General features: G+C 39.8%; 1 protein-coding gene across 3 annotated transcripts in view; it reads left to right on the forward strand.

Annotated features, from left to right (window-relative positions):
- Window positions 1-20178, forward strand: part of abcc3 (ATP-binding cassette, sub-family C (CFTR/MRP), member 3) — a 92535-nt gene that overhangs the window by 23437 nt on the left and 48920 nt on the right. For all 3 annotated transcript variants that reach the window (XR_009807860.1, XM_061908785.1, XM_061908784.1), the window contains exons 3-8: window positions 770-895; window positions 1513-1650; window positions 9002-9127; window positions 15298-15359; window positions 15793-15924; window positions 19714-19959. Coding sequence is in view for 2 of the 3 variants with exons in the window: in XM_061908785.1 (XP_061764769.1) it covers window positions 770-895; window positions 1513-1650; window positions 9002-9127; window positions 15298-15359; window positions 15793-15924; window positions 19714-19959 (830 nt within the window). In the remaining variant the exon portion in view is untranslated. The remainder of the gene's footprint in view (window positions 1-769; window positions 896-1512; window positions 1651-9001; window positions 9128-15297; window positions 15360-15792; window positions 15925-19713; window positions 19960-20178) is intronic.

Below are 20178 nucleotides of genomic sequence, written 5' to 3' on the forward strand. Positions count from 1 at the left end.
TAGGGTTTTCATTGGTTGTCAGCTATAATCATCTCCTTTTTGGCAAAAAACCCTTGAAATTTATCAGTCTGTTTGGAATGAATGTATACATTCTACAAGTTTGACTTTCTAAATGGAATTAATGAAATAAATCAACTTTTTCATGATATTCTAATAATATGACCAGCACCTGTATATCTATCTTTATTCATGAGTTAGAACCTTCTTAATCTTGTCAGTTCAAAATGTGGCTTTGTATAATATTCCTTTGATAGCATTTAATTTAGAAAGGCACACATCGTGTTTGTGTAGGTAATAGCCTGGTAGAAACATTTTGACAGGTTTTTCTAAGTTAATATATATTTTTACAATTGAGTCTCGTCTCGTATTATAGAAGGAACTGAGTGAAAAGTAAAATTGATTATCATTGCACAAAACAATGCAGGGATAGAATTAGCATATGAGTACAAGCATTGAGTACAAACTGAGGAGGACCATGACAACTACATATGTAAAAGTGTATGAAAAATAATTCAACATTAAAAATCACTCCCAGCAGCACAAACATATATAGCAAATGGACTTTACTTCAGCACATGGTACTTGCCTTTGAAAAACATTAAATACAATACAAAAAGTTTAACATTGGAGGTACATCAAAAAACTTGAATGTACTTTTCACAGGTTATCTGACTGACTTTTTTGTTACAGCCCATCACTTGTGTATCTACAGTATGTGCCAATTTGTTTTTCCAATCTTTTTTCCTCATACTCCAACTGCCTCTCTTAGGTTTTTGGCTTGTTGTTATGGATTGTATGCTGGACAGATCTGTTCTACACATTCCACGAAATGCAGCAGGAAACCACTCAGCCGCCAATTTTCTTTGTCACCCCCTTGGTCCTGGGGATGACCATGGTAAGAAAACCCCACTGTCACTGAAACACAGACACTCTTATTTACACATTATCAGCAGTGACAAGTGACATTAATGACAATTCAGTGTCATAATTTGGAACTTTTCATTTCTGCCATTAAGTCATTTAATTTAATTTAATCTATAACACTTGTTTATTTAGCAACATTTACAAAAGTATAAATTTGTCCGACCGTGTATTTGGTCCCAGTAAAGCAGTGCAATGTTTTCTTCTACACAACAATTCTCCTGACATGATTGTGCGTCTTTTAAATGACATCACATTCTTGATAAGCTGCAACGTGTTAGTTAGTGGTTGCTGAATGTCAGTTTACCATCCGGCCTCTCCTTTCTATTCCCGTTTAATCGGTCACAAGTGTGTCAGTGTTTTTAGCTACCACACAAACTGTTAATCTGAGATTTGGAATATAACAACAACTCAGATCCAGCAGTTTACCCTAAGAAACCCCCTTTGCAGCAGCACGTGTAAGCCAGTCAGTGTGGAGGGAGCAGATTCTGGTTTACCTCACAAGCCCTCATTTCTGTCTCCGCTAATGTAAGTCAGTCTCTCCTCTCCTCTGCCCTGCCCCATTCCCTATCTCCCTGCCTTCTCCCTCAGCTGCTGGCCACATTTTTGATCCAGTTTGAGAGGTTACGTGGGGTTCAGTCCTCTGGGGTCCTCTTCATCTTCTGGTTCCTGTCTGTGCTGTGTGCCATTGTGACTTTCCGCTCCAAGATCCTGCAAGCATACAGTCAGGTGAGAAGAGTCCTGAAATGACTTAGCTGTTTGTCAATAACCTCGCCTTTCTTATCCTCAACTTCCAAGTAGGGTTGTCACAATACCAGAATTTCAGCCATCAATGCCGATGCCTATGAATTGACACGTTTCACGATACCGCAATAAAACAATATAAAAAAAACACCCTATGTACTTTTAAAGGCCTACTGAAATGAGATTTTCTTATTTAATTGGGAATAGCAGGTCCATTCTATGTGTCATATGTGGTCATTTCGCGATATTGCCATATTTTTGCTGAAAGGATTTAGTAGAGAACATCGACGATAAAGTTCGCAACTTTTGGTCGCTAATAGAAAAGCCCTGCCTTTACCGGAAGTATGTGCGCGTGACGTCACGAGTTGCAGGGCTCCACACATATTCACATTGAATATAATGGGAGCCACCAGCAGTAAGAGCAATTCGGACCGAGAAAGCAACAATTTCCCCATTAATTTGAGTGAGGATGAATGCTTCGTGAATTAGGATATTGATAGTGAAGGACTACGAAAAAAAAAAAGAGACGGCTCCGGTCGGCGGCAAAGTGATCGTTTCAGATGTAATTGGACACATTTACTAGGATAATTCTGGAAGATCCCTTATCTGCTTATTGTTTTAATAGTGTTTTAGTGAGATTTATAAAGATTGTAAAGAAATACCTTGAGGTCGGATGGCTGCTGTAAACACGCAGTGTCTCAGAGAGAAGCCGAGGAGCCAAGCTCACAGCTGCCTTTTTTGACAGCTGCTGCAGGACGACGAATAATCCACTGATGTCTCGGGTATAATATATATGACAATTTCCACATGCAAAAACATGCTGGTTGACGTAGAGAAACATGTTCGCTTGACCGCTCTGTGTTATAGCTTCACAACAAACAAAGAAACACCGGCTGTGTCTCGGTGCTAAAGACAGCTGCAATCCACCGCTTTCCACCAACAGCATTGTTCTTTATAGTTTCCATTATTAAATGAACAAATTGCAAAATATTCAGCAACACAGATGTCCAAAATACTGTTTCATTATGCGGTTAAAGCAGACGACTTTTAGCTGCGAGTCGTGCAGTGCTAATATTTCCTAACAGTCCGTGACGTCACGCGTACGCGTCATCATTCCGCGACGTTTTCAACAAGAAACTCGCGGGAAATTTTAAATTGCAATTTAGTAAACTAAAAAGGCCATATTGGCATGAGTTGCAATGTTAATATTTCATTATTGATATATAAACTATCAGACTGCGTGGTCGGTAGTAGTGGGTTTCAGTAGGCCTTTAATTTCACTACTGAAAACTACATATTTCAAATTGCAGCAATAGCTGCCAAGATATATCTACAGAGTCAAAAACGAACAGCAGTTGCCTATAGAAACTCACTATATTAAACAAGATACATTGTGCTTATAAATATTCTCATAAATAACTAATAACTTTTTTACACTGTAAAAAGAATAGGGGTGGCGCAGAGCCTTATGCAAACAAACAATATTATTATACAATATATATATTATATGATGGTCGTGTGCCATCATGTCATTTGTAATAAAATAGCTAAAACATATTTAAAAAATAAATTTTGTGTTTTTATTCATAATTATTATCAACATTTCAGCCTTTTCTAATTTTGTGAAGCCTTTTTACAAAATTTTTTCCATTATTGCTTTTTTTTTGCATGTTTTATTTCAATGTGCTACGAGCCCATTAAAAAAAGAAGTTATCGAATTTTACGGACTATACAGCGCACCGGTATATAAGCCGCACCCACTAAATTTTGGAAATAAATATATTTTCCATACTCTGAGAGGCACAAGCGTAGAAAATGAATGAATGATGGATCACTTCACTGGACTATAAGCCACAGATGTATACGTTGTGCAATGAGTTATTTCCACAGAAATATTTTGTAAATATGGGGGACGGCGTGGCGCGATTGGGAGAGTGGCCGTGCCAGCAACCTGAGTGTTCTTGGTTCGATACACACCTTCTACCAACCTCGTTACGTCCATCGTGTCCATGAGCAAGACACTTTACCCTTGCTCCTGATGAGTTGTGGTTAGGGCCTTGCATGGCAACTCCCGCCATTAGTGTGTGAATGTGTGTGTGAATGGGTTAATATGGAAATTGTGTTAAAGCGCTTTGAGTACCTTGAAGGTAGAAACGCGCTGTACAAGTATAACCCATATAAATGTTAATTTACGTACCTTAATTTTTTTCCAAACGGTGTCTGTAACACGGCAGTAAAATGACTGATCAAACAAGACAGAAATCATGGTCAACTCTCAGCTAATCAGACTCAATAACTCCCAATGACATTTTGGAGAATATAGTGAAACTGAAACTGAAACAATACAAATAGAATGCCATCGTAAGTCGGTAATACTAACACAGACACTAGTAAACGTGTTAGCATATTAGCTAATGCTAACGACGCTAGCTTCATTACATTATGATAGCATGTACAAATATGCATGAAAACATCTCAGACATCGTACATGGGAGGGTTTAGTATGTATGAATTGTTTTAGTTATATTTTAAAATGTACAAACATTGCTTGGAGTGATGAATGAATAATCCATACTAGTAGCAACGCTATGGACGACCAGAAGACGGAACAACAATTGTACTTCTGATTTGAACCACTAAATGAAAGGAAATACTATGGACTTTCATCCCGCAACACCTGCAGTAAGCAAACTTGTCCAAAGGATGGCACCATAGCACAAACAATAACGCAGTTTTTCAGTGTCTCTGCTTGTGTTTATTGAAAACTATTTGTTGAACACAAAATATTATGGTTATTGGCGAAGCAAAACACCCTAAAATTAGTTGCACATTTTTATAAGCCGCAGTGTACAGAGCGTTGGAAAAAAGTAGCAGTTTTTAGTCAGGAGTTTAAGTTACTTCCTGGGGTGCAGACAGTTGCAGACCCTTTGCTCACCGTTTGTCTCGCAGCATTTTTATGTGTTTCATCATGCATTTTTTAACAGTTTGTGGGTCCGATATGGATATGTATTGTATAAACTTCACTGCACTTTGAACATTATCTTCACAATTGCCTATTAGCTTTTGCGCATTGGAACTACCTTACTAGCTGGTAAGGCTTCCTCACCTACACAAGAAAACACCTAATGTCACTTTTCTCACTTAGGGCCCTATTTTCCCATGTGCATGAGTGAAAAAGGCGAGCAACTGCACGGCGTTCTCCTACTCGCTTTATGTCTGTCACTCCGCGCCTTCACCCAAGATGCGCACTTTGGATGGAGCAACCCCTCAATGTGCCTGTTCTGTCAAATCTGGCGTTTTGCTTATTCTCCCATTGACTTTAGTATTTTTGTTTTTGCATGCCTATGAGGTTGGAATAAGTGCAGTGCTCCAAATGGTATACAAGTTTTGGGTTTGCTTGCTGGCTAGAGTCCTACATTAAACGAGCGTCAAACTGCAGTGCACTTATGTGTGACCTCCATCTACTGTTCACACGTATCATTATACCATATACCAAATAATACTGCTGCGAGGTGGGTAAGCACAACCACAATTAATCCATTAGGCGCAAAGGACTACAAGGCGCTTTGTCGATTTTTGAGAAAATTAAATGATTTTAAGTGCGCCTTATAGTCAGAAAAATATGGTAATGAAGCGCCAATCAATTGATTTAATTGATTTTTTGACAGGTTACGTCAAACGATCAGCTGTCATTCTCTGAATTCAGCTCAAACACACTGCGTAACAGGCATACACACTACATCAACATGGTGACACGCACACGTTCAGGTGACAAGCCCTGGATGCATACAGCGTTTTCAAATTTAAAGTGTGATCGTTTTCATGGATTTCAGTGGCCTTCACAGGTGTTAGTAAAACTCTATGTTCCATTGTTTTACCTAGAACAAACCTAGAAACCAAGAAAAAAAGGTGTCACGGCAAAGTCCGTCTCATTAGTACGTCCTAAGCACTTTCGCCTAACATCCTGGGTGGCCTATATGGCAGAATAAGAAGAGATTAGGAAAGTAACTTTAACAGTGTAAAAAACAGGTGAATAGGACCATTAGTGAAGTCTACCCACGGACTGTCAGAAAATTTTACAGCCTCTTTTACGTCTGGGGAAAATGAAAAGGCGCTGCTAAAGAGGATGCGTGACACAGACTCTGGAGACACCACATCTGATTCCTGCTGCCTGTCGTCACTTTCTGCTAATGTCCGGGGGCCATGTTTGTAGATAACAGCTGGTCCACACAATGTAACATACAAGAACAAGTGTGCCTACTACTACTGACTATGTGACGCTGACAGTATCTTTGAGACCAGTGGTCTCAAACATGCGGCCAGCGGGCCAATTGCGGCCCGCGAGATGTTATTATGCGGCCTGCGCTTTGATATGACAATTTAATGTTGGTGCGGCCCACGAGTTTAATATGAACGGCGCTTGACAGCGTCATACGTGCCAACGTCCCCAATTTTCCCGGGAGACCCCTGAATTTCAGAGCACCAATTCTCTCGAAGCGCCTGTCATTTTTTACCAGATCAACAATATTCAGGGAGTGCCATAATGGCACTGCCTTTAGCGCCCCCTATATAATGAACTGACAGCGTGCAAGCCCAGTTGTATGTTGCACCTGGCCAAGTAAGACGCACGTGTGTTGTTGCAAGATATATTTGATCAACAGCTACACACGCCACACTAAGGGTGGCTGTAAAAAAACTTTTAACACTGTTACAAATATGTGCCAGACTGTGAACCCACACCAAACAAGAATGACAAACACATTTCGGGAGAACATCCGCATCATAACACAACATAAACACATCATAACAATTACCCTGAATCCCATGCAGACCTAACTTTTCCGGGCTACAATATGCACGCCCCTGCTACCACCAACCCCCCATCCCTCACCCTCCCTACTTGTGTATCTTGAGCTGTTGTATATTGTAGCCCTGCAAGGTGTTCTGGGTATTTGTTCTCTTGTGTTTAAGTTGTGTTAGGGTGCGGAAATTCTTCCAAAAAGGGTTTGTCATTCTTGTTTGGTGTGGGTTCAAAGTGTGGCGCATATTTGTAACAGTGTTAAACGTTTTTTTACGGCCACCCTTACGTACTGTTGAACAAGTATGTCTTGCAGCCACTAACGGTGTTCTGCACAAGTTTCATACAACATGATACAGAGCCGGCACGTTGGTTATGTGATGTTAAAGCGTGCGCGATGACATGTAGTGGAGCTGTAGTCTTCTTTTGGTGGTGCGCGGACCCCTGGAGGTCCTCGAAGGTATGCCAAGGGACAAGTGAGATTTATTAAAAACATTCTAAAAAACAGCAGCAATTCATAAATCCTTTATACATATGTCTATTTAATAATACAAGCAAAAACCAGGTAAAAGTCAATTTTGTCAGCTAACAACATCTTATATGTTTGACTTGCATAACGAGTGTTTTGTTCAAACACATGGGAGGACATGTTTGCATCTACAGTGTGCATATTAATGCTAACGAGTTTTTCCAAAAGTCAAACACCCGTCCTACAAATAATATAAAATGTGAATGTGTTAAATTGTGAACTACATTGTCACTCAATTAATTTTACTTTATCAAAGGGTCTTTGTGTTTAATTAGGTTCTTTATTTCTTATATATTACCTGGTTTTAGGCTACACATTTTTTTTTTTAGTATTTCATTTTTATGTAGTGTCAACATGTCATCGAGCCTGTACCTCAGCACCGACTATCCACAAGGCTGCTTGCTGAGCCCCTTTCTCTACTCCATCTTCACATACGACTGCACACCTGCCCACTTCAGCAACTCCATCATCAAATTTGCGGATGACACCCCGTAGTGGGGCTCATTTCGGAGGGAGACGAGGCTGCATATCGGGATGAGGTGGAGAAGCTGTCGGATTGGTGCACAGTCAACAATTTGGCCTTGAACACCTCCAAGACCAAGGAGCTGGTCATAGACTTCAGGAGGAATAAAACGGACATCCTGCCCATGATCATCAGCGGTGATTGCGTGGAGAGGGTCTCCGACTTTGCTTCCTGGAAGTCCACCTGGCCGACGACCTATCCTGGAGCACCAACACCACGGCTACCATCAAGAAGGCACACCAGCGACTGCACTTCCTGAGAATACTCAGGAACAACCACCTCTCTCAGGAACTGCTGGTGTCCTTCTACCGGTGCTCCATTGAGAGCATCCCGACCTGCTGCATCTGCGTGTGGTTCAGCAGCTGCACGGCCGCAGAGAGAACGGCGCTCCAGAGGGTCATAAAGACCGCCCAGAAGATCATCGGATGCCCCCTCCCTTCCCTGGCTGATCTGTACAGCTCCAGCTGTCTCAGGAAAGCACAGAGCATCCTGAAAGACCCATTCCACCCCGGGCACTGCCACCTAGAACTGCTACCCTCGGGCAGACGCTATTGCGTGCTAAAAGCTGTCACAAATAGACTAAAAAACAGCTTTTACCCAAGAGCCATAGTAGCATTAAACAGGCACTGAGTGAGCACAATATGTCCATCATGTCCTCATGTGTCATGTCTTTTAATTTTTATTTTTTTTTCGGACTATAATGTGCAATAATGTTATATATATGTGTGTATATATATTCATATGCATGCATATATGCATCTGTGTGGATATATATACATCTATATAGATACATCTCTTATTTCTATCTTTTTTTACTATTTATACTACCATATTGTTTATGCACCTTAGGGGATCTGCTCCAATTTCATTGTTCTTTGAACCTGTTCACTGCAATAATGAAAACAAAACTCTTATTTTCTTCTATTCTATTCTAGTGATGTTCCAGTGGTATGAGTGCAATTTTAATGTCACGTGCATTTATGAAAATACATTTTTTTCAACACCTTGTTTATTTAATTATTATTCAATTACTAAATGTTTACTATTTATTCAAAGTTTGTAATATTATAACCCTATTTGAATGTCCACACACATTCAGGGGCCATGCAAACCATTTCAGCCCATACCCATTTGAATCGCAAAGTTTTAGCTGTGAGACTGCAGTGTAACAACGTACTCACTGTGCGGGTGTCTGCTTTATTTGTGTTAAAGTATTAAAGTGTAATTACATATTTTGGGTCATAAAGAACAGCATATATTTGGTTCATAGACCACATGGGAAAAAATAGGGCGCCATTGTTGATAAATGGCATTGAACCCCCCTCCTCTGTTAAAAGGTAATCTCTACTGGATTGCAAGCACCCTCAATGCAGGCATCAACAACTGGGAATTTAACCATCTTCACTGAAGTCTTAACCCTATAGGTTTGCACACACTTTCAGCGTTTCATGTGTGCTTCTGCCCTTTTTTTCCATTTCAATCGCAGGTGGAAGTCACAGACAAGCTGCGGTTTGCCACATTCTACTTGTACTTTGGCTTGGTGGTCTTGGAACTGATCCTCTGCTGCTTTAATGAGAAACCTCCCCTTTTCTCCAATGTTGACACGGACCCGGTGAGTCACACGTCCTTTGCAGTCTACTTTATCTATTCACATTACACAAGTTAGAACATGTAAGTCTACTGGCGTAGTACCTTCCAGGCCTAGTGTGTTTTGAGGATTTGTTTTTGCTTGGCTACAAGGGTGGGTCACAATATTTTACACACATAAATAGGTTGTTCTTGGCAGCCTATTTTCCTGGGTTGTATGTTATGCCACTGTTGCATCTTACCATTCTCTTTAACCTGGAACACCCAAAGTTGGGCAAATGTGGACTGCCTAGTCCTATTTTTTGGTCCGCCAAATGGTGGCTTCCCAAATTGAATACATACTTGCCTAGCTGCCATCTATTGAACGTGATGATCTCCACTACCTAAATAAGGTAGTATGGGGCCAAACTCCTTACTCATTGTGCTGCTCTATGCTTAAAATCACTGTTTGGCCTGCAGCCAGTTGGCAAGTTTTCACTTTTAGTTTTCAACTAATCCTGACCAAAAAATACCGCATTTTGGAACAAGTATCAAAAGACTTCTTACGTCTACAAAGAACAATAAACCAGAATACATACTAAAACTTTGACTAATACTGCAGTTTTTGATAATTCAGGTTAAGTGCTGAGAAGAAGCATTAAATTACCTAATCAAACAGGGTGACAAGGGTACAGAACTATTACTGTGTAGGTCTTGTGAATCATTGCCGGTCAATAATTGGTGGAGCAGATTTGTCAATGCCGCGTCATTGTAATGTTAGAGGATACATGGAAAGGAATGACCAACAAATAAGACACATGCAACTGTTTGCTAATAATGTTGCTGTGCTAAGATCTCAAAACTACAGTATTGTATGCCACAGTATCCACTTAACTGCAGTTGCCCGGTTTAGCTCGGTTGGTAGAGTGGCCGTGCCAGCAACTTGAGGGTTGCAGGTTCAATTCCCGCTTCTGCCATCCTAGTCACTGCCGTTGTGTCCTTGGGCAAGACACTTTACCCACCTGCTCCCAGTGCCACCCACACTGGTTTAAATGTAACTATGTAAAGCGCTTTGAGTCACTTGAGAAAAGCGCTATATAAATATAATTCACTTCACTTCTTTCCGCTCTCAAATAACAATTATTTTCTACCCAAAGCCAACAGCCACAGGCTAAGAAGTAAGTATATCCCTGTCGTTCATCATTGTTGGCATAGTTTCTTGTGGTGTTATTCATAAATGGAATGCTGACCCAAGGAGTACAATTGGATCAAAACAACCATGTAATTTCTCTCAGCTAGTTAATGAAAAAAATAAGTAAAGTGATGTTTAAAGGGGCGATTTGCAACATTTATGCAGATGCTAAGAGGGCGCCAATTTTCCAATGTATTTTACACAGTATAGCCCTCTGCTTCTCATACGTCATTATGTAACACATGCATGCGCATTAGCTTTAGGTTTGTTAGCTAATAATAGCAATTTGTATAGCTAGCGTTGGTTTTCATTTGTTGTATATTCTATCATGACAACAACAACACTGCAAATTGTGTGTCACTTCTGTTGGACTGCTTTCGTATGTGTTCACGCGCTCCCTTTATTCGGGCAGGTAAAATATTTTTAATGCATAAACTTTTTAATTGTGAAAAATATAGACAATTGTCAAAAAAAATTGTTATGTTAAACCACTAATGGTAACATGGTGGTGTTTTTGCTACAAACCCTGTTTCCATATGAGTTGGGAAATTGTGTTAGATGTAAATATAAATGGAATACAATGGTTTGCAAATCCTTTTCAACCCATATTCAATTGAATGCACTACAAAGACAAGATATTTGATGTTCAAACTCATAAACTTTATTTTTTTGTGCATATAATAATTAATTTAGAATTTCATGGCTGCAACACATGCCAAAGTAGTTGGGAAAGGACATATTCACCACTGTGTTACATCACCTTTTCTTTTAACAACACTCAATAAACTTTTGGGAACTGAGAAGAAACTTTTTTGAAGCTTTTCAGGTGGAGTTTTTTCCCTTTCTTGCTTGATGTACAGCTTAAGTTGTTCAACAGTCCGGGGTCTCTGTTGTTTTATTTTAGGCTTCAAAATTTTCAATGGGAGACAGGTCTGGACTACAGGCAGGCCAGTCTAGTACCCGCACTCTTTTACTATGAAGCCACGCTGTTGTAACACGTAGTGTGGCATTGTCTTGCTGAAATAAGCAGGGGCGTCCATGATAACGTTGCTTGAATAGCAGTATATGTTGCTCCAAAACCTGTATGTACCTTTCAGCATTAACGGTGCCTTCACAGATGTGTAAGTTACCCATGCCTTGGGCACTAATGCACCCCCATACCATCACAGATGCTGGCTTTTTAACTTTGCACCTATAACAATCCGGATGGTTCTTTTCCTCTTTGTTCCCGAGGACACAAATTTGCACAGTTTCCATAAACAATTTGAAATGTGGACTCGTCAGACCACAGAACACTTTTCCACTTTGCATGAGTCCATCTTAGATGATCTCTGGCCCAGAGAAGCCGGCGGCGTTTCTGAATATTGTGGATAAATGGCTTTTGCTTTGCATAGTTGAGCTTTAACTTGCACTTACAGATGTAGCGACCAACTGTATTTAGTGACAGTGGTTTTCTAAAGTGTTCCTAAACCTACGTGGTGATATCCTTCAGAGATTGACGTCGGTTTTTGATACAGTGCCGTCTGAGGGTTCGAAGGTCACGGTCATTCAATGTTGTTTTCCGGCCATGCCGCTTACGTGGAGTGATTTCTCCAGATTCTCTGAACCTTTTGATGATATTATGGACCGTTGATGTTGAAATCCCTAAATTTCTTGCAATTGCACTTTGAGAATTGGTGTTCTTAAATTATTTGACTATTTGCTCACGGAGTTGTGGACAAAGGGTTGTACCACGCCCCATCCTTTCTTGTGAAGGACTGAGCATTTTTTGGGAAGCTGTTTTTACAGCCAATCATGGCACCCACCTGTTCCCAATTAGCCTGCACACCTGTGGGATGTTCCAAATGAGTGTTTGATGAGCAATCCTCAACTTTATCAGTATTTATTGCCACCTTCACCAACTTTTTGTCAAGTGTTGCTGGCATCAAATTCTAAAGTTAATGATTATTTGCAAAAAAAAAAAAAAGTTTATTAGTTTGAACATGAAATATGTTGTCTTTGTAGCCTATTCAACTGAATATGGTTTGAAAATGATTTGCGAATCATTGTTAGTACAAGAGGTAAGTTCCAAAATGTAAAGAAATTGTGCATTTTGTGATAAAAGCATGAAATTTGGTACAGTTATAGCCAAAGGCATTCTCAAAAGATTTGGATGTGGGGCCATCATAATTTTTCAACATGGCGCCCATGGCAGCCATTTTTCAAAATGTCCGCCAGTAACAGTTGTTTTCTTATGAATGATGGATTTAATATGATATTTCAGACTTATTTACCATTCATACTACTTGGTAAATGTATTTTGGATAGTGGAACATTTTCATTGAAAATTCAAAATGGCCGCCAACTGGTTAGATATGGATGATCTCTATGTTTAATTATACATTTATCTGGATGCAAAATTTGAATTGGGAACTTTGGAATTTCTAAGAATATTCATTCCATCTCAAAATACTCATGTTAAGCAAGGGAATCCTAGGGTCTATCACCAGGGAAGACTACTCGCACTCGCCTGTGAGGGCTGTGCACTGTAAGTGGGATTTTTTGCACTTACACTGCCCAACACAACCCGTCTTGCATTTGCATGAGACAAGTTCATAACTTGACTGGCCTGCATCTGGGAGGCATGTCCAGAAGGATTCATTTTCCCCCTCAGGTGACTTTGACCAGCCCCATTCGCACGGTGAAGGTAGTTCTGGTGTTGACACAAGGACTGTACCCTACACGTGCCCTCCCTGGTGTACAGCTCTCTTAACATGCTCTTCTAGGGCAGCCTTGGTAGTGGGGATTGTTTGCACATTGTGCCTCTTTGCAAATAACTTCCTCCTTGCCGTATTGATTTCTGTACTTGTGCTAGTTCGGTCATAGACTAAGATAACAAACCTCTCAATTGTGGCCATTACCTCCTGTGGTATGTCATCTGGGGCTGAAGACACTTTCAACAGGGCATGTGTAAGTTCTGGAAGCACAGACCATACTGCCCATGCAGTCTTTTTCCCATGACCAACAAAGCTTGACACAGTGTCACAGCCCGTCAATGCATGGAACACTGGGAGTGCACATGCTTTCTCGGGCCCGAGCCCTGCTGCAATTTCATCGGCTGCCAAATATCAAAAATTCTTACCAGTACCAAAAGCCAACCAAAGCTCATCCTCTGGTTGTAGAGTCTGAGCCTCTGCCACAGCCAGCACCACAACATCAGTATCAACTGTTTGAATCATAATTTTGTGGTGGCCGTTTCTTGCTGCATGGGCTACGTGCAATAACATACGACTATCTGCTTCCTCATGCGTGTGAGGAGAAATCGATGTCCTATCTGGGAGAGGTGGCTTGCTAAGGACTTCCATGTCACTTGTGATGACAAGCTGTTTATCCTCCTGCACAAACCATCTGAGCAGAGCCTCCGAGAGAAAGGCAAACAACTCAGTCTTATTGCTGTCAACTCTAAGAAAGTTTTGCCAGTTCCTGGGAATGGCTACATCACCTACCACACGTCTCTGAATTCCAGTACCACGCTTTGCTCTCGTAGCAGCTTTCAGAGAGTCAGACAAGTAGCGGTCCCACACCAGATCAAGCCTGTACACAGTTTCAAACTTTCTGGTCAGATATGGAATGAAGATCACATGGGCATAGTCATTGAAGAATTTCAAACTCCTGTATGGATTCTGCAATTTCTGGTCCTGCTACCATCCATCGCAATACTGTAGAGGGGTTGTCAGTAAGGCCCACAGCACCACCATCTCCTTTAATGCAAGCATTCATCTTTTACCAGTGGTCACCAAGTGTTACACTTGTGGTCACCATTTCTGAGTTAGAAGGAAGCTTCTGGCCGATTGTAAAGTTCCCAATTTGAATTATGCACAAAGAAAAGGAAATAAAAAATAATACTGGTTTGACACCGAGCTCACCCATATCAGTAAAAGTGATGGCTGCAATCTTGAAGATTTCAGCCATCTCGAATATTTAATGACACATTTAGATTATCCAAAAGACATTTACCAAGTACTATGTATGGTAAATAAGTCTGAAACATCATATTATATCCATCATTCATAAGCAAACAGTGGTTACTGACAGCCATTTTGAAAGATGGCTGCCATGGGCACCATTTTGAAAATTCATGGTGGCTCCATATCCAAATCTTTTAAAAATGCCTTCGGCTATAAGTGCACCAAATCTCATGCTTTTATCACGAAATGCACGATCGTTCTGGTTACCAGCTGCACTATGTATTCTGTTTATATTTACATCTAAAACAATTTCCCAACTCATATGGAAACGAGTTTTGTATATTGTTTGCTTTGAAAAACTGTGAGGAAGTTTCAAACAACACCTTTGAGTCCAAAAAGTCGTGTAATTCACTCCTATTAACTTTATAAAACATTTCAAGTATTTTAGTGAGTGTTCTATCAAAGGTGAATCTTTAAAAAGGGGCATATCCTGATTTTTTCTATATTTAAAACACTTTTTTTGTAGTCTATGTAACATGTAAAGGTGTTTTTTGGTCAAACATTTGCATACAGTTTGTTTTAGAGACCATCTTTAAGCCGCTTTCTGACAGTCTCATTTACGTGCCAAAGCCCTCCTCCAGGCCATGTCTCCTTTGACTGCATTTTCCTCTCTGTCAGCCATGTTGTAGTCTTTAACAGTTCCATATCGAGTCTACTGACAGCTCTAAGTTAGAATTATAGGCTTCTTTTTATTAGAAAACCAGAAAAACAGAAGGGTTTTATAATTATCTTCGCCATCCATCTATGGTTTGGATTCAAATGGTAATAGAAGTTGGCTTTGCGTATTATGACCCCTTTAACTCGACTTTCTCATTAATTTGGGGTTGGATGCCATTTAAAATCAATAAGATTAAATCCCTAGAAATGTGAAAATCAGTTTTGAAGATCAGTTAAAATGAGAATGTTCTTTCCGCGTACATTTACATGTGTTATTTTGTATTGCTTTTATTACTTTGATATTTAATTGTAAAATTGGCCTGATTTTTTTATTCTGTGTCCTATTTTTTTCCTACCCAGAATGTCTGCCCTGAATCCACAGCTGGTTTTCTATCCACCATGACATTTTGGTGGTTCACAAGGTACATCCCTGTTGCTGACTATTACCTAATGTCCACCAACACATTCATGGTTCAGGTCATATTTATACGCGGAACATTAAAACTAAGGTGTGGAGATAAGGTGTGGAGATGTGCCCGTACTTATGCTTTATTTGTTGTAGTTTTCTTAGGCTATTAGTTTATCTGTGTTTTACTCTGTATGCCAATCTTTATTGGTACTGTACTGCATATAGTATTGATCCAGTGTCCAATGTAATATGAGCCTGGAGTACATAAATGGTGATTATTGCAATCCAGGAAACTCAATTAAGTGTTAGAGGAAGCAATTCCTAATAACTTAACCATAAGAGTTTAGACTTAGAGTAAGTTGTTTGTCCAGGAAAAGGAAGAAGAGTAAATCATATGTTTGAAATTTCCTAATGTACACATTTATTTTATTGTTTTTTTCTCTTAGTTTGGCCATTAAAGGATATAAGATTCCCTTGGAAGCCAAGGACCTCTGGTCGCTGAACCAGCGTGACAGCTCTAAAGCAATGGTGCCCAAACTCCTGAAAGAGTGGGATAAAGAGCAAGCCAAATCAAAGAGGTATTTCAGGGAATAGAGTGCGTGTATAACTATTTGAACGACCCATGCATGAGGTTAACCTCATACAGCAATACCTTCCTAATTCTATAATTACTTTTTCATGTTAGAGGTAGACACAGCATTTGATTTGCATGAATGATTGTAGTTCGGTTGAAATATGTTGCTCCAAAACCTGTATGTACCTTTCACCATTAATGTTGCCTTCACAGATGTGTAAGTTACCCATGCCTTGGGCACTACTACACCCCCATACGTACCATCACAGATGCTGGCTTTTGAACTTTGCGCCTATAACAATCCGGATGGTTATTTTCTTTCCTTGTTCTGGAGGACACAACATCCACAGTTTCTAAAAACAATTTTAAGTGTTGACTCGTCAGACCACAGAACACTTTTACACTTTGCATCCAGTCCATCTTAGATGAGCTGAGGCCCAGCGAAGCCGGCGGCATTTCCAAAGCCTGCGGCATTTCCATTTGGCTTTGCATAGTAGTGTTTTAACTTGCACTTACAGATGTAGCAAAAAACTGTAGTTACTAACAGTGGTTTTCTAAAATGTTTCTGAGCCAATGTGGTGATATCCTTTACACACTGATGTCGGTTTTTGATTCAGTACCACCTGAGCTGTTGGTTTTCAGCCTTGCTGCTTATGTGCAGTGCTTTCTCTAGATTTTATGAACCTTTTGATGATATGACTGACTGTAGATGTTGAAATCCCTAAATTCTTTGCAATAGCTGGTCAGGAAATATTGTTCTTAAACTGTTTGACAATTTGCTCACTCACGCATTTGTTCACAAAGTGTTGAGCCTAGCCCCATCCTTGTTTATGAAAGATTGAGCATTTCATGAAAGCTGCTTTTATACCAAATCCTGGCACCCACCTGTTCCCAATTAGCCTGTCCACTTGTGGGATGTTCCAAATAAGTGTTTGAAGAGCATTCCTCAACGTTCTCAGTCTTTTTTGCCACTTGTGCCAGCTTTTTAGAAACATGTTGCTGGCCTCAAATGCCAAATAAGCTAATATTTGTAAAAAATAACAAAGTTTTCTAGTTCGAACTTTAAGTATCTTGTCTTTGCAGTCTATTCATTGAATATAGGTTGAAAAGGATTAGCAAATAATTGTGTTCTGTTTTTATCTATGATTTACACAACTTGCCAACTTCACTGGTTTTGGGTTTTGTAATACATCCTACTGTATACAACTAGAAATTAACACATTTCATTTCAGTGAAGTATACAAACACCCATATTACTGTGGTATTTATGTAGTAAGGATATACACTAATTTAATATAAAGTGCCTAAAAAGTACTTAAATTTGAACTTAGAAAGGGTGAATGAACCCAGTGCTTATTATGTAATTACTGAAAGTATTGCACAAGTATTGCGAAATCAAACAAAAAATGTTTTCGATTCCTTTTATGCACTCTCTTCTTTTTTTGCCAGAATTCAAAAACATAAGTAGTGTTTTCACACAATCGGGTAAAATGGTTTGAGAACGGTATAAAGCAGGGCTATTCAACTAAATTGTTTTGGGGCCACATTATCAGAAAGCTTAGAAAACTTCTCCCTTCAGTATTCTTTTTATTTTGAGAACCAGCATCCTCTGTTTTGTTCTTTTTTTCTCTAGTCTTTTTTATTTTGTTATAGTTACACATTTCAGAAAAAATAGCCCTGTTATGCAGTGGACGCTTGCCTTCAGGAGGATAGAATGTCAATGCAAGGATCTAACAATGTGTTTACACTGATACAAGTTTAAACTGCTCCAAATCTAGTGTTTAGAAATTTTGCTACATAAATGTTAGGTCGGTCTAAAGTTTAAAACTGAACTTTTTGGCGTCATTCCCAGGCAAGATTAAGCTTGCAGCCTGTTAGTTGTATAGTTCTGGTATAAAGAAAATAGAAGTGGGAAAAATTATCGATTTTCCGATGTATTAAGATGAAAACGTGGACAATTCATGATCAATGGAGAAACAAAATAATGTTTTTTTACGTATGTTAAATAAAGTAATACAGACAGTTCTAACATGAGGCATTATTGCTGATATTAAGTAAACATTAGTCCTAGGTTTGGTTCTAATTAACCATGGGAGAACCATTAACTAATATTCTTTTAACGTTATGTGTTAGCTGGGTTAGCACAGACACACGCAGAGCAAGCAGAAGAGAACAAGCTATGCTATCCGCGGCGCTAGGCTATCTTGAATGTAAAGTGGTAAACAAAATAAAAATGCTTTGCTTTAAACAGAAGGCTAATTGGAACAGCAGATAGTAACCAGCTAAGAAGAAGAAACTAGCAAGTAGATTAATAAATCAAGAGAAACAATAGTAACTGTACAGTGCGGCAAACCTCATTGAGCCTCAAGATTATGGCAACTGGGGCTAAAGGGACATTCTGTGGTTTCAGAAAGCACAAAATTAAATTAAGGATGACCTTCTAATTAGCCCACGTACATTATTCAGAGAGCTTCATGGAGTGGGTTTCCATGGCTGAGCAGCTGCATCTTAGCCATACATCACCAAGTACAATGCAAAGGGTCGAAGGCAGTGGTGTAAAGCACGTCGCCACTGCACTCTTGAGCAGTAGAGACGCCTTCTCTGGAGTGATGAATTACGTTTTTCCATCTGGCAATCTGATGGACGAGTCTGGGTTTAGAGGTTGCCATGAGAACGCTACATTTTGGACTGCATTGTGCCGAGTGAGAAATTTAGTTCAGGAGGAATTTTGGTGTGGGGTTGTTTTTCAGGAGTTGGGCTTGGCCCCTTAGTTCCAGTGAAAGGTACTTTGAATGCTTCAGGATACCAAAACATTTTGGACATTTCATTCTCCCAACTTTGGGAACAGTTTGGAGCGGGCCTCTTCCTCTTCCAACATGACTGGTTCATAAAAACATTGATGACAGAATCTGGTGTGGATGAACTTCACTAGCCTGCACAGAGTCCTGACCTGAACCGGATAGAACACCTTGGGTATGAATTAGAATGGAGACTGAGAGCCAGGCTTTCTCGATTAACATCAGTGTGTGACCTCACCAATGCGCTTTTGGAAGCATGGTCGAAAATTCCTATAGACACACTCCGCAACTGTGTGGACAGCCTTCCCAGAAGAGTTGAAGTTGTAATAGCTGCAAAAAGTGGACCGACATAATATTGAACCCTATGGATTAGGAATCGGATGGGACTTCAAGTTCATATGTGAGTCAAGGCAAGTGGCCAAATACTTTTGGCAATATAATGTATACGTACTGTATATGCATATGCATGTGAGTGCAAGCACTACATCCTTTAATCGGAAATGAAGCTTTACTGATTACTACAATATGTCAACACTATACTGTACATTAGATACACAGATTTCCACCTCTAAGCAAAACTCTGGAACAAATAGAAAACTTGACAAGTCTGATGAACTCTGGCCTCCATCCAGCTGCTTCCTTTCTCTGTGCTGCTGTTTCACTGTAAGTTTCGCTGCCCAAGAGACCACATCGTGAAATGATATTCCAAAAGCTCATATGAGCTTTTACATTTTAGGTATGGGAAACCTGTTTGGTGAGAAGTTGTCCGGTTGGACTCCAGTTGTCATTGAGCACATTTATAATTGGCAAAGGGTTGCATAGGGCTATTAACATTCCAGACATGACTCTTTTTTAAGTTTTCTGAGGGAGTTGAATCATATCCATCGTTTGAAGTTTGGGAATTAATTACCATAGTATTGGGTAAATAAAACATGTTTCCTATCTTTCAGTTGCAGTTATTTCATTGACAGACCTTCTAACTTTCCTTTTTGCAGTGAACAGAACCAATCCAATCAGGTGTTGTACTCTAAGCCTCCACCATCCAACGCCAACCACATAGAAAATGAAAGTGGAACAATCCCAGAAGAAGTGGAAGTGCTGCTGTCCAGTCAGAAAGCTGTACCCCGCCAGCCATCCTTTCTTGGTGCCCTTATCAAAGCCTTTGGGCCATATTTCCTGATTGGCTCAGCTTTCAAGCTCCTGCAGGATGTCATCACCTTTGTTAACCCTCAACTGCTCAGGTGACTAGAAAGACCAGGGTATTCTCTGGGATATTGCTTAAATTTTGTTTTTTTTAATCTCTAGTCTTTTCAAATTAATTAGATGCAGGGCTGAACGACTTTTTTATTATTTATCTACCTTGTCGTTTGAACGTATCATTGTCCATGTCAGGGTTGTTTGACAACATGACCTTATGGAACCTTAAGTCATTGAGGCAACAATTCGTGTGAAGAAGGAGA

This window comes from Nerophis ophidion, linkage group LG08 (genome assembly GCF_033978795.1).
Source record: "Nerophis ophidion isolate RoL-2023_Sa linkage group LG08, RoL_Noph_v1.0, whole genome shotgun sequence".
Taxonomy (NCBI): Eukaryota; Metazoa; Chordata; class Actinopteri; order Syngnathiformes; family Syngnathidae; genus Nerophis; species Nerophis ophidion.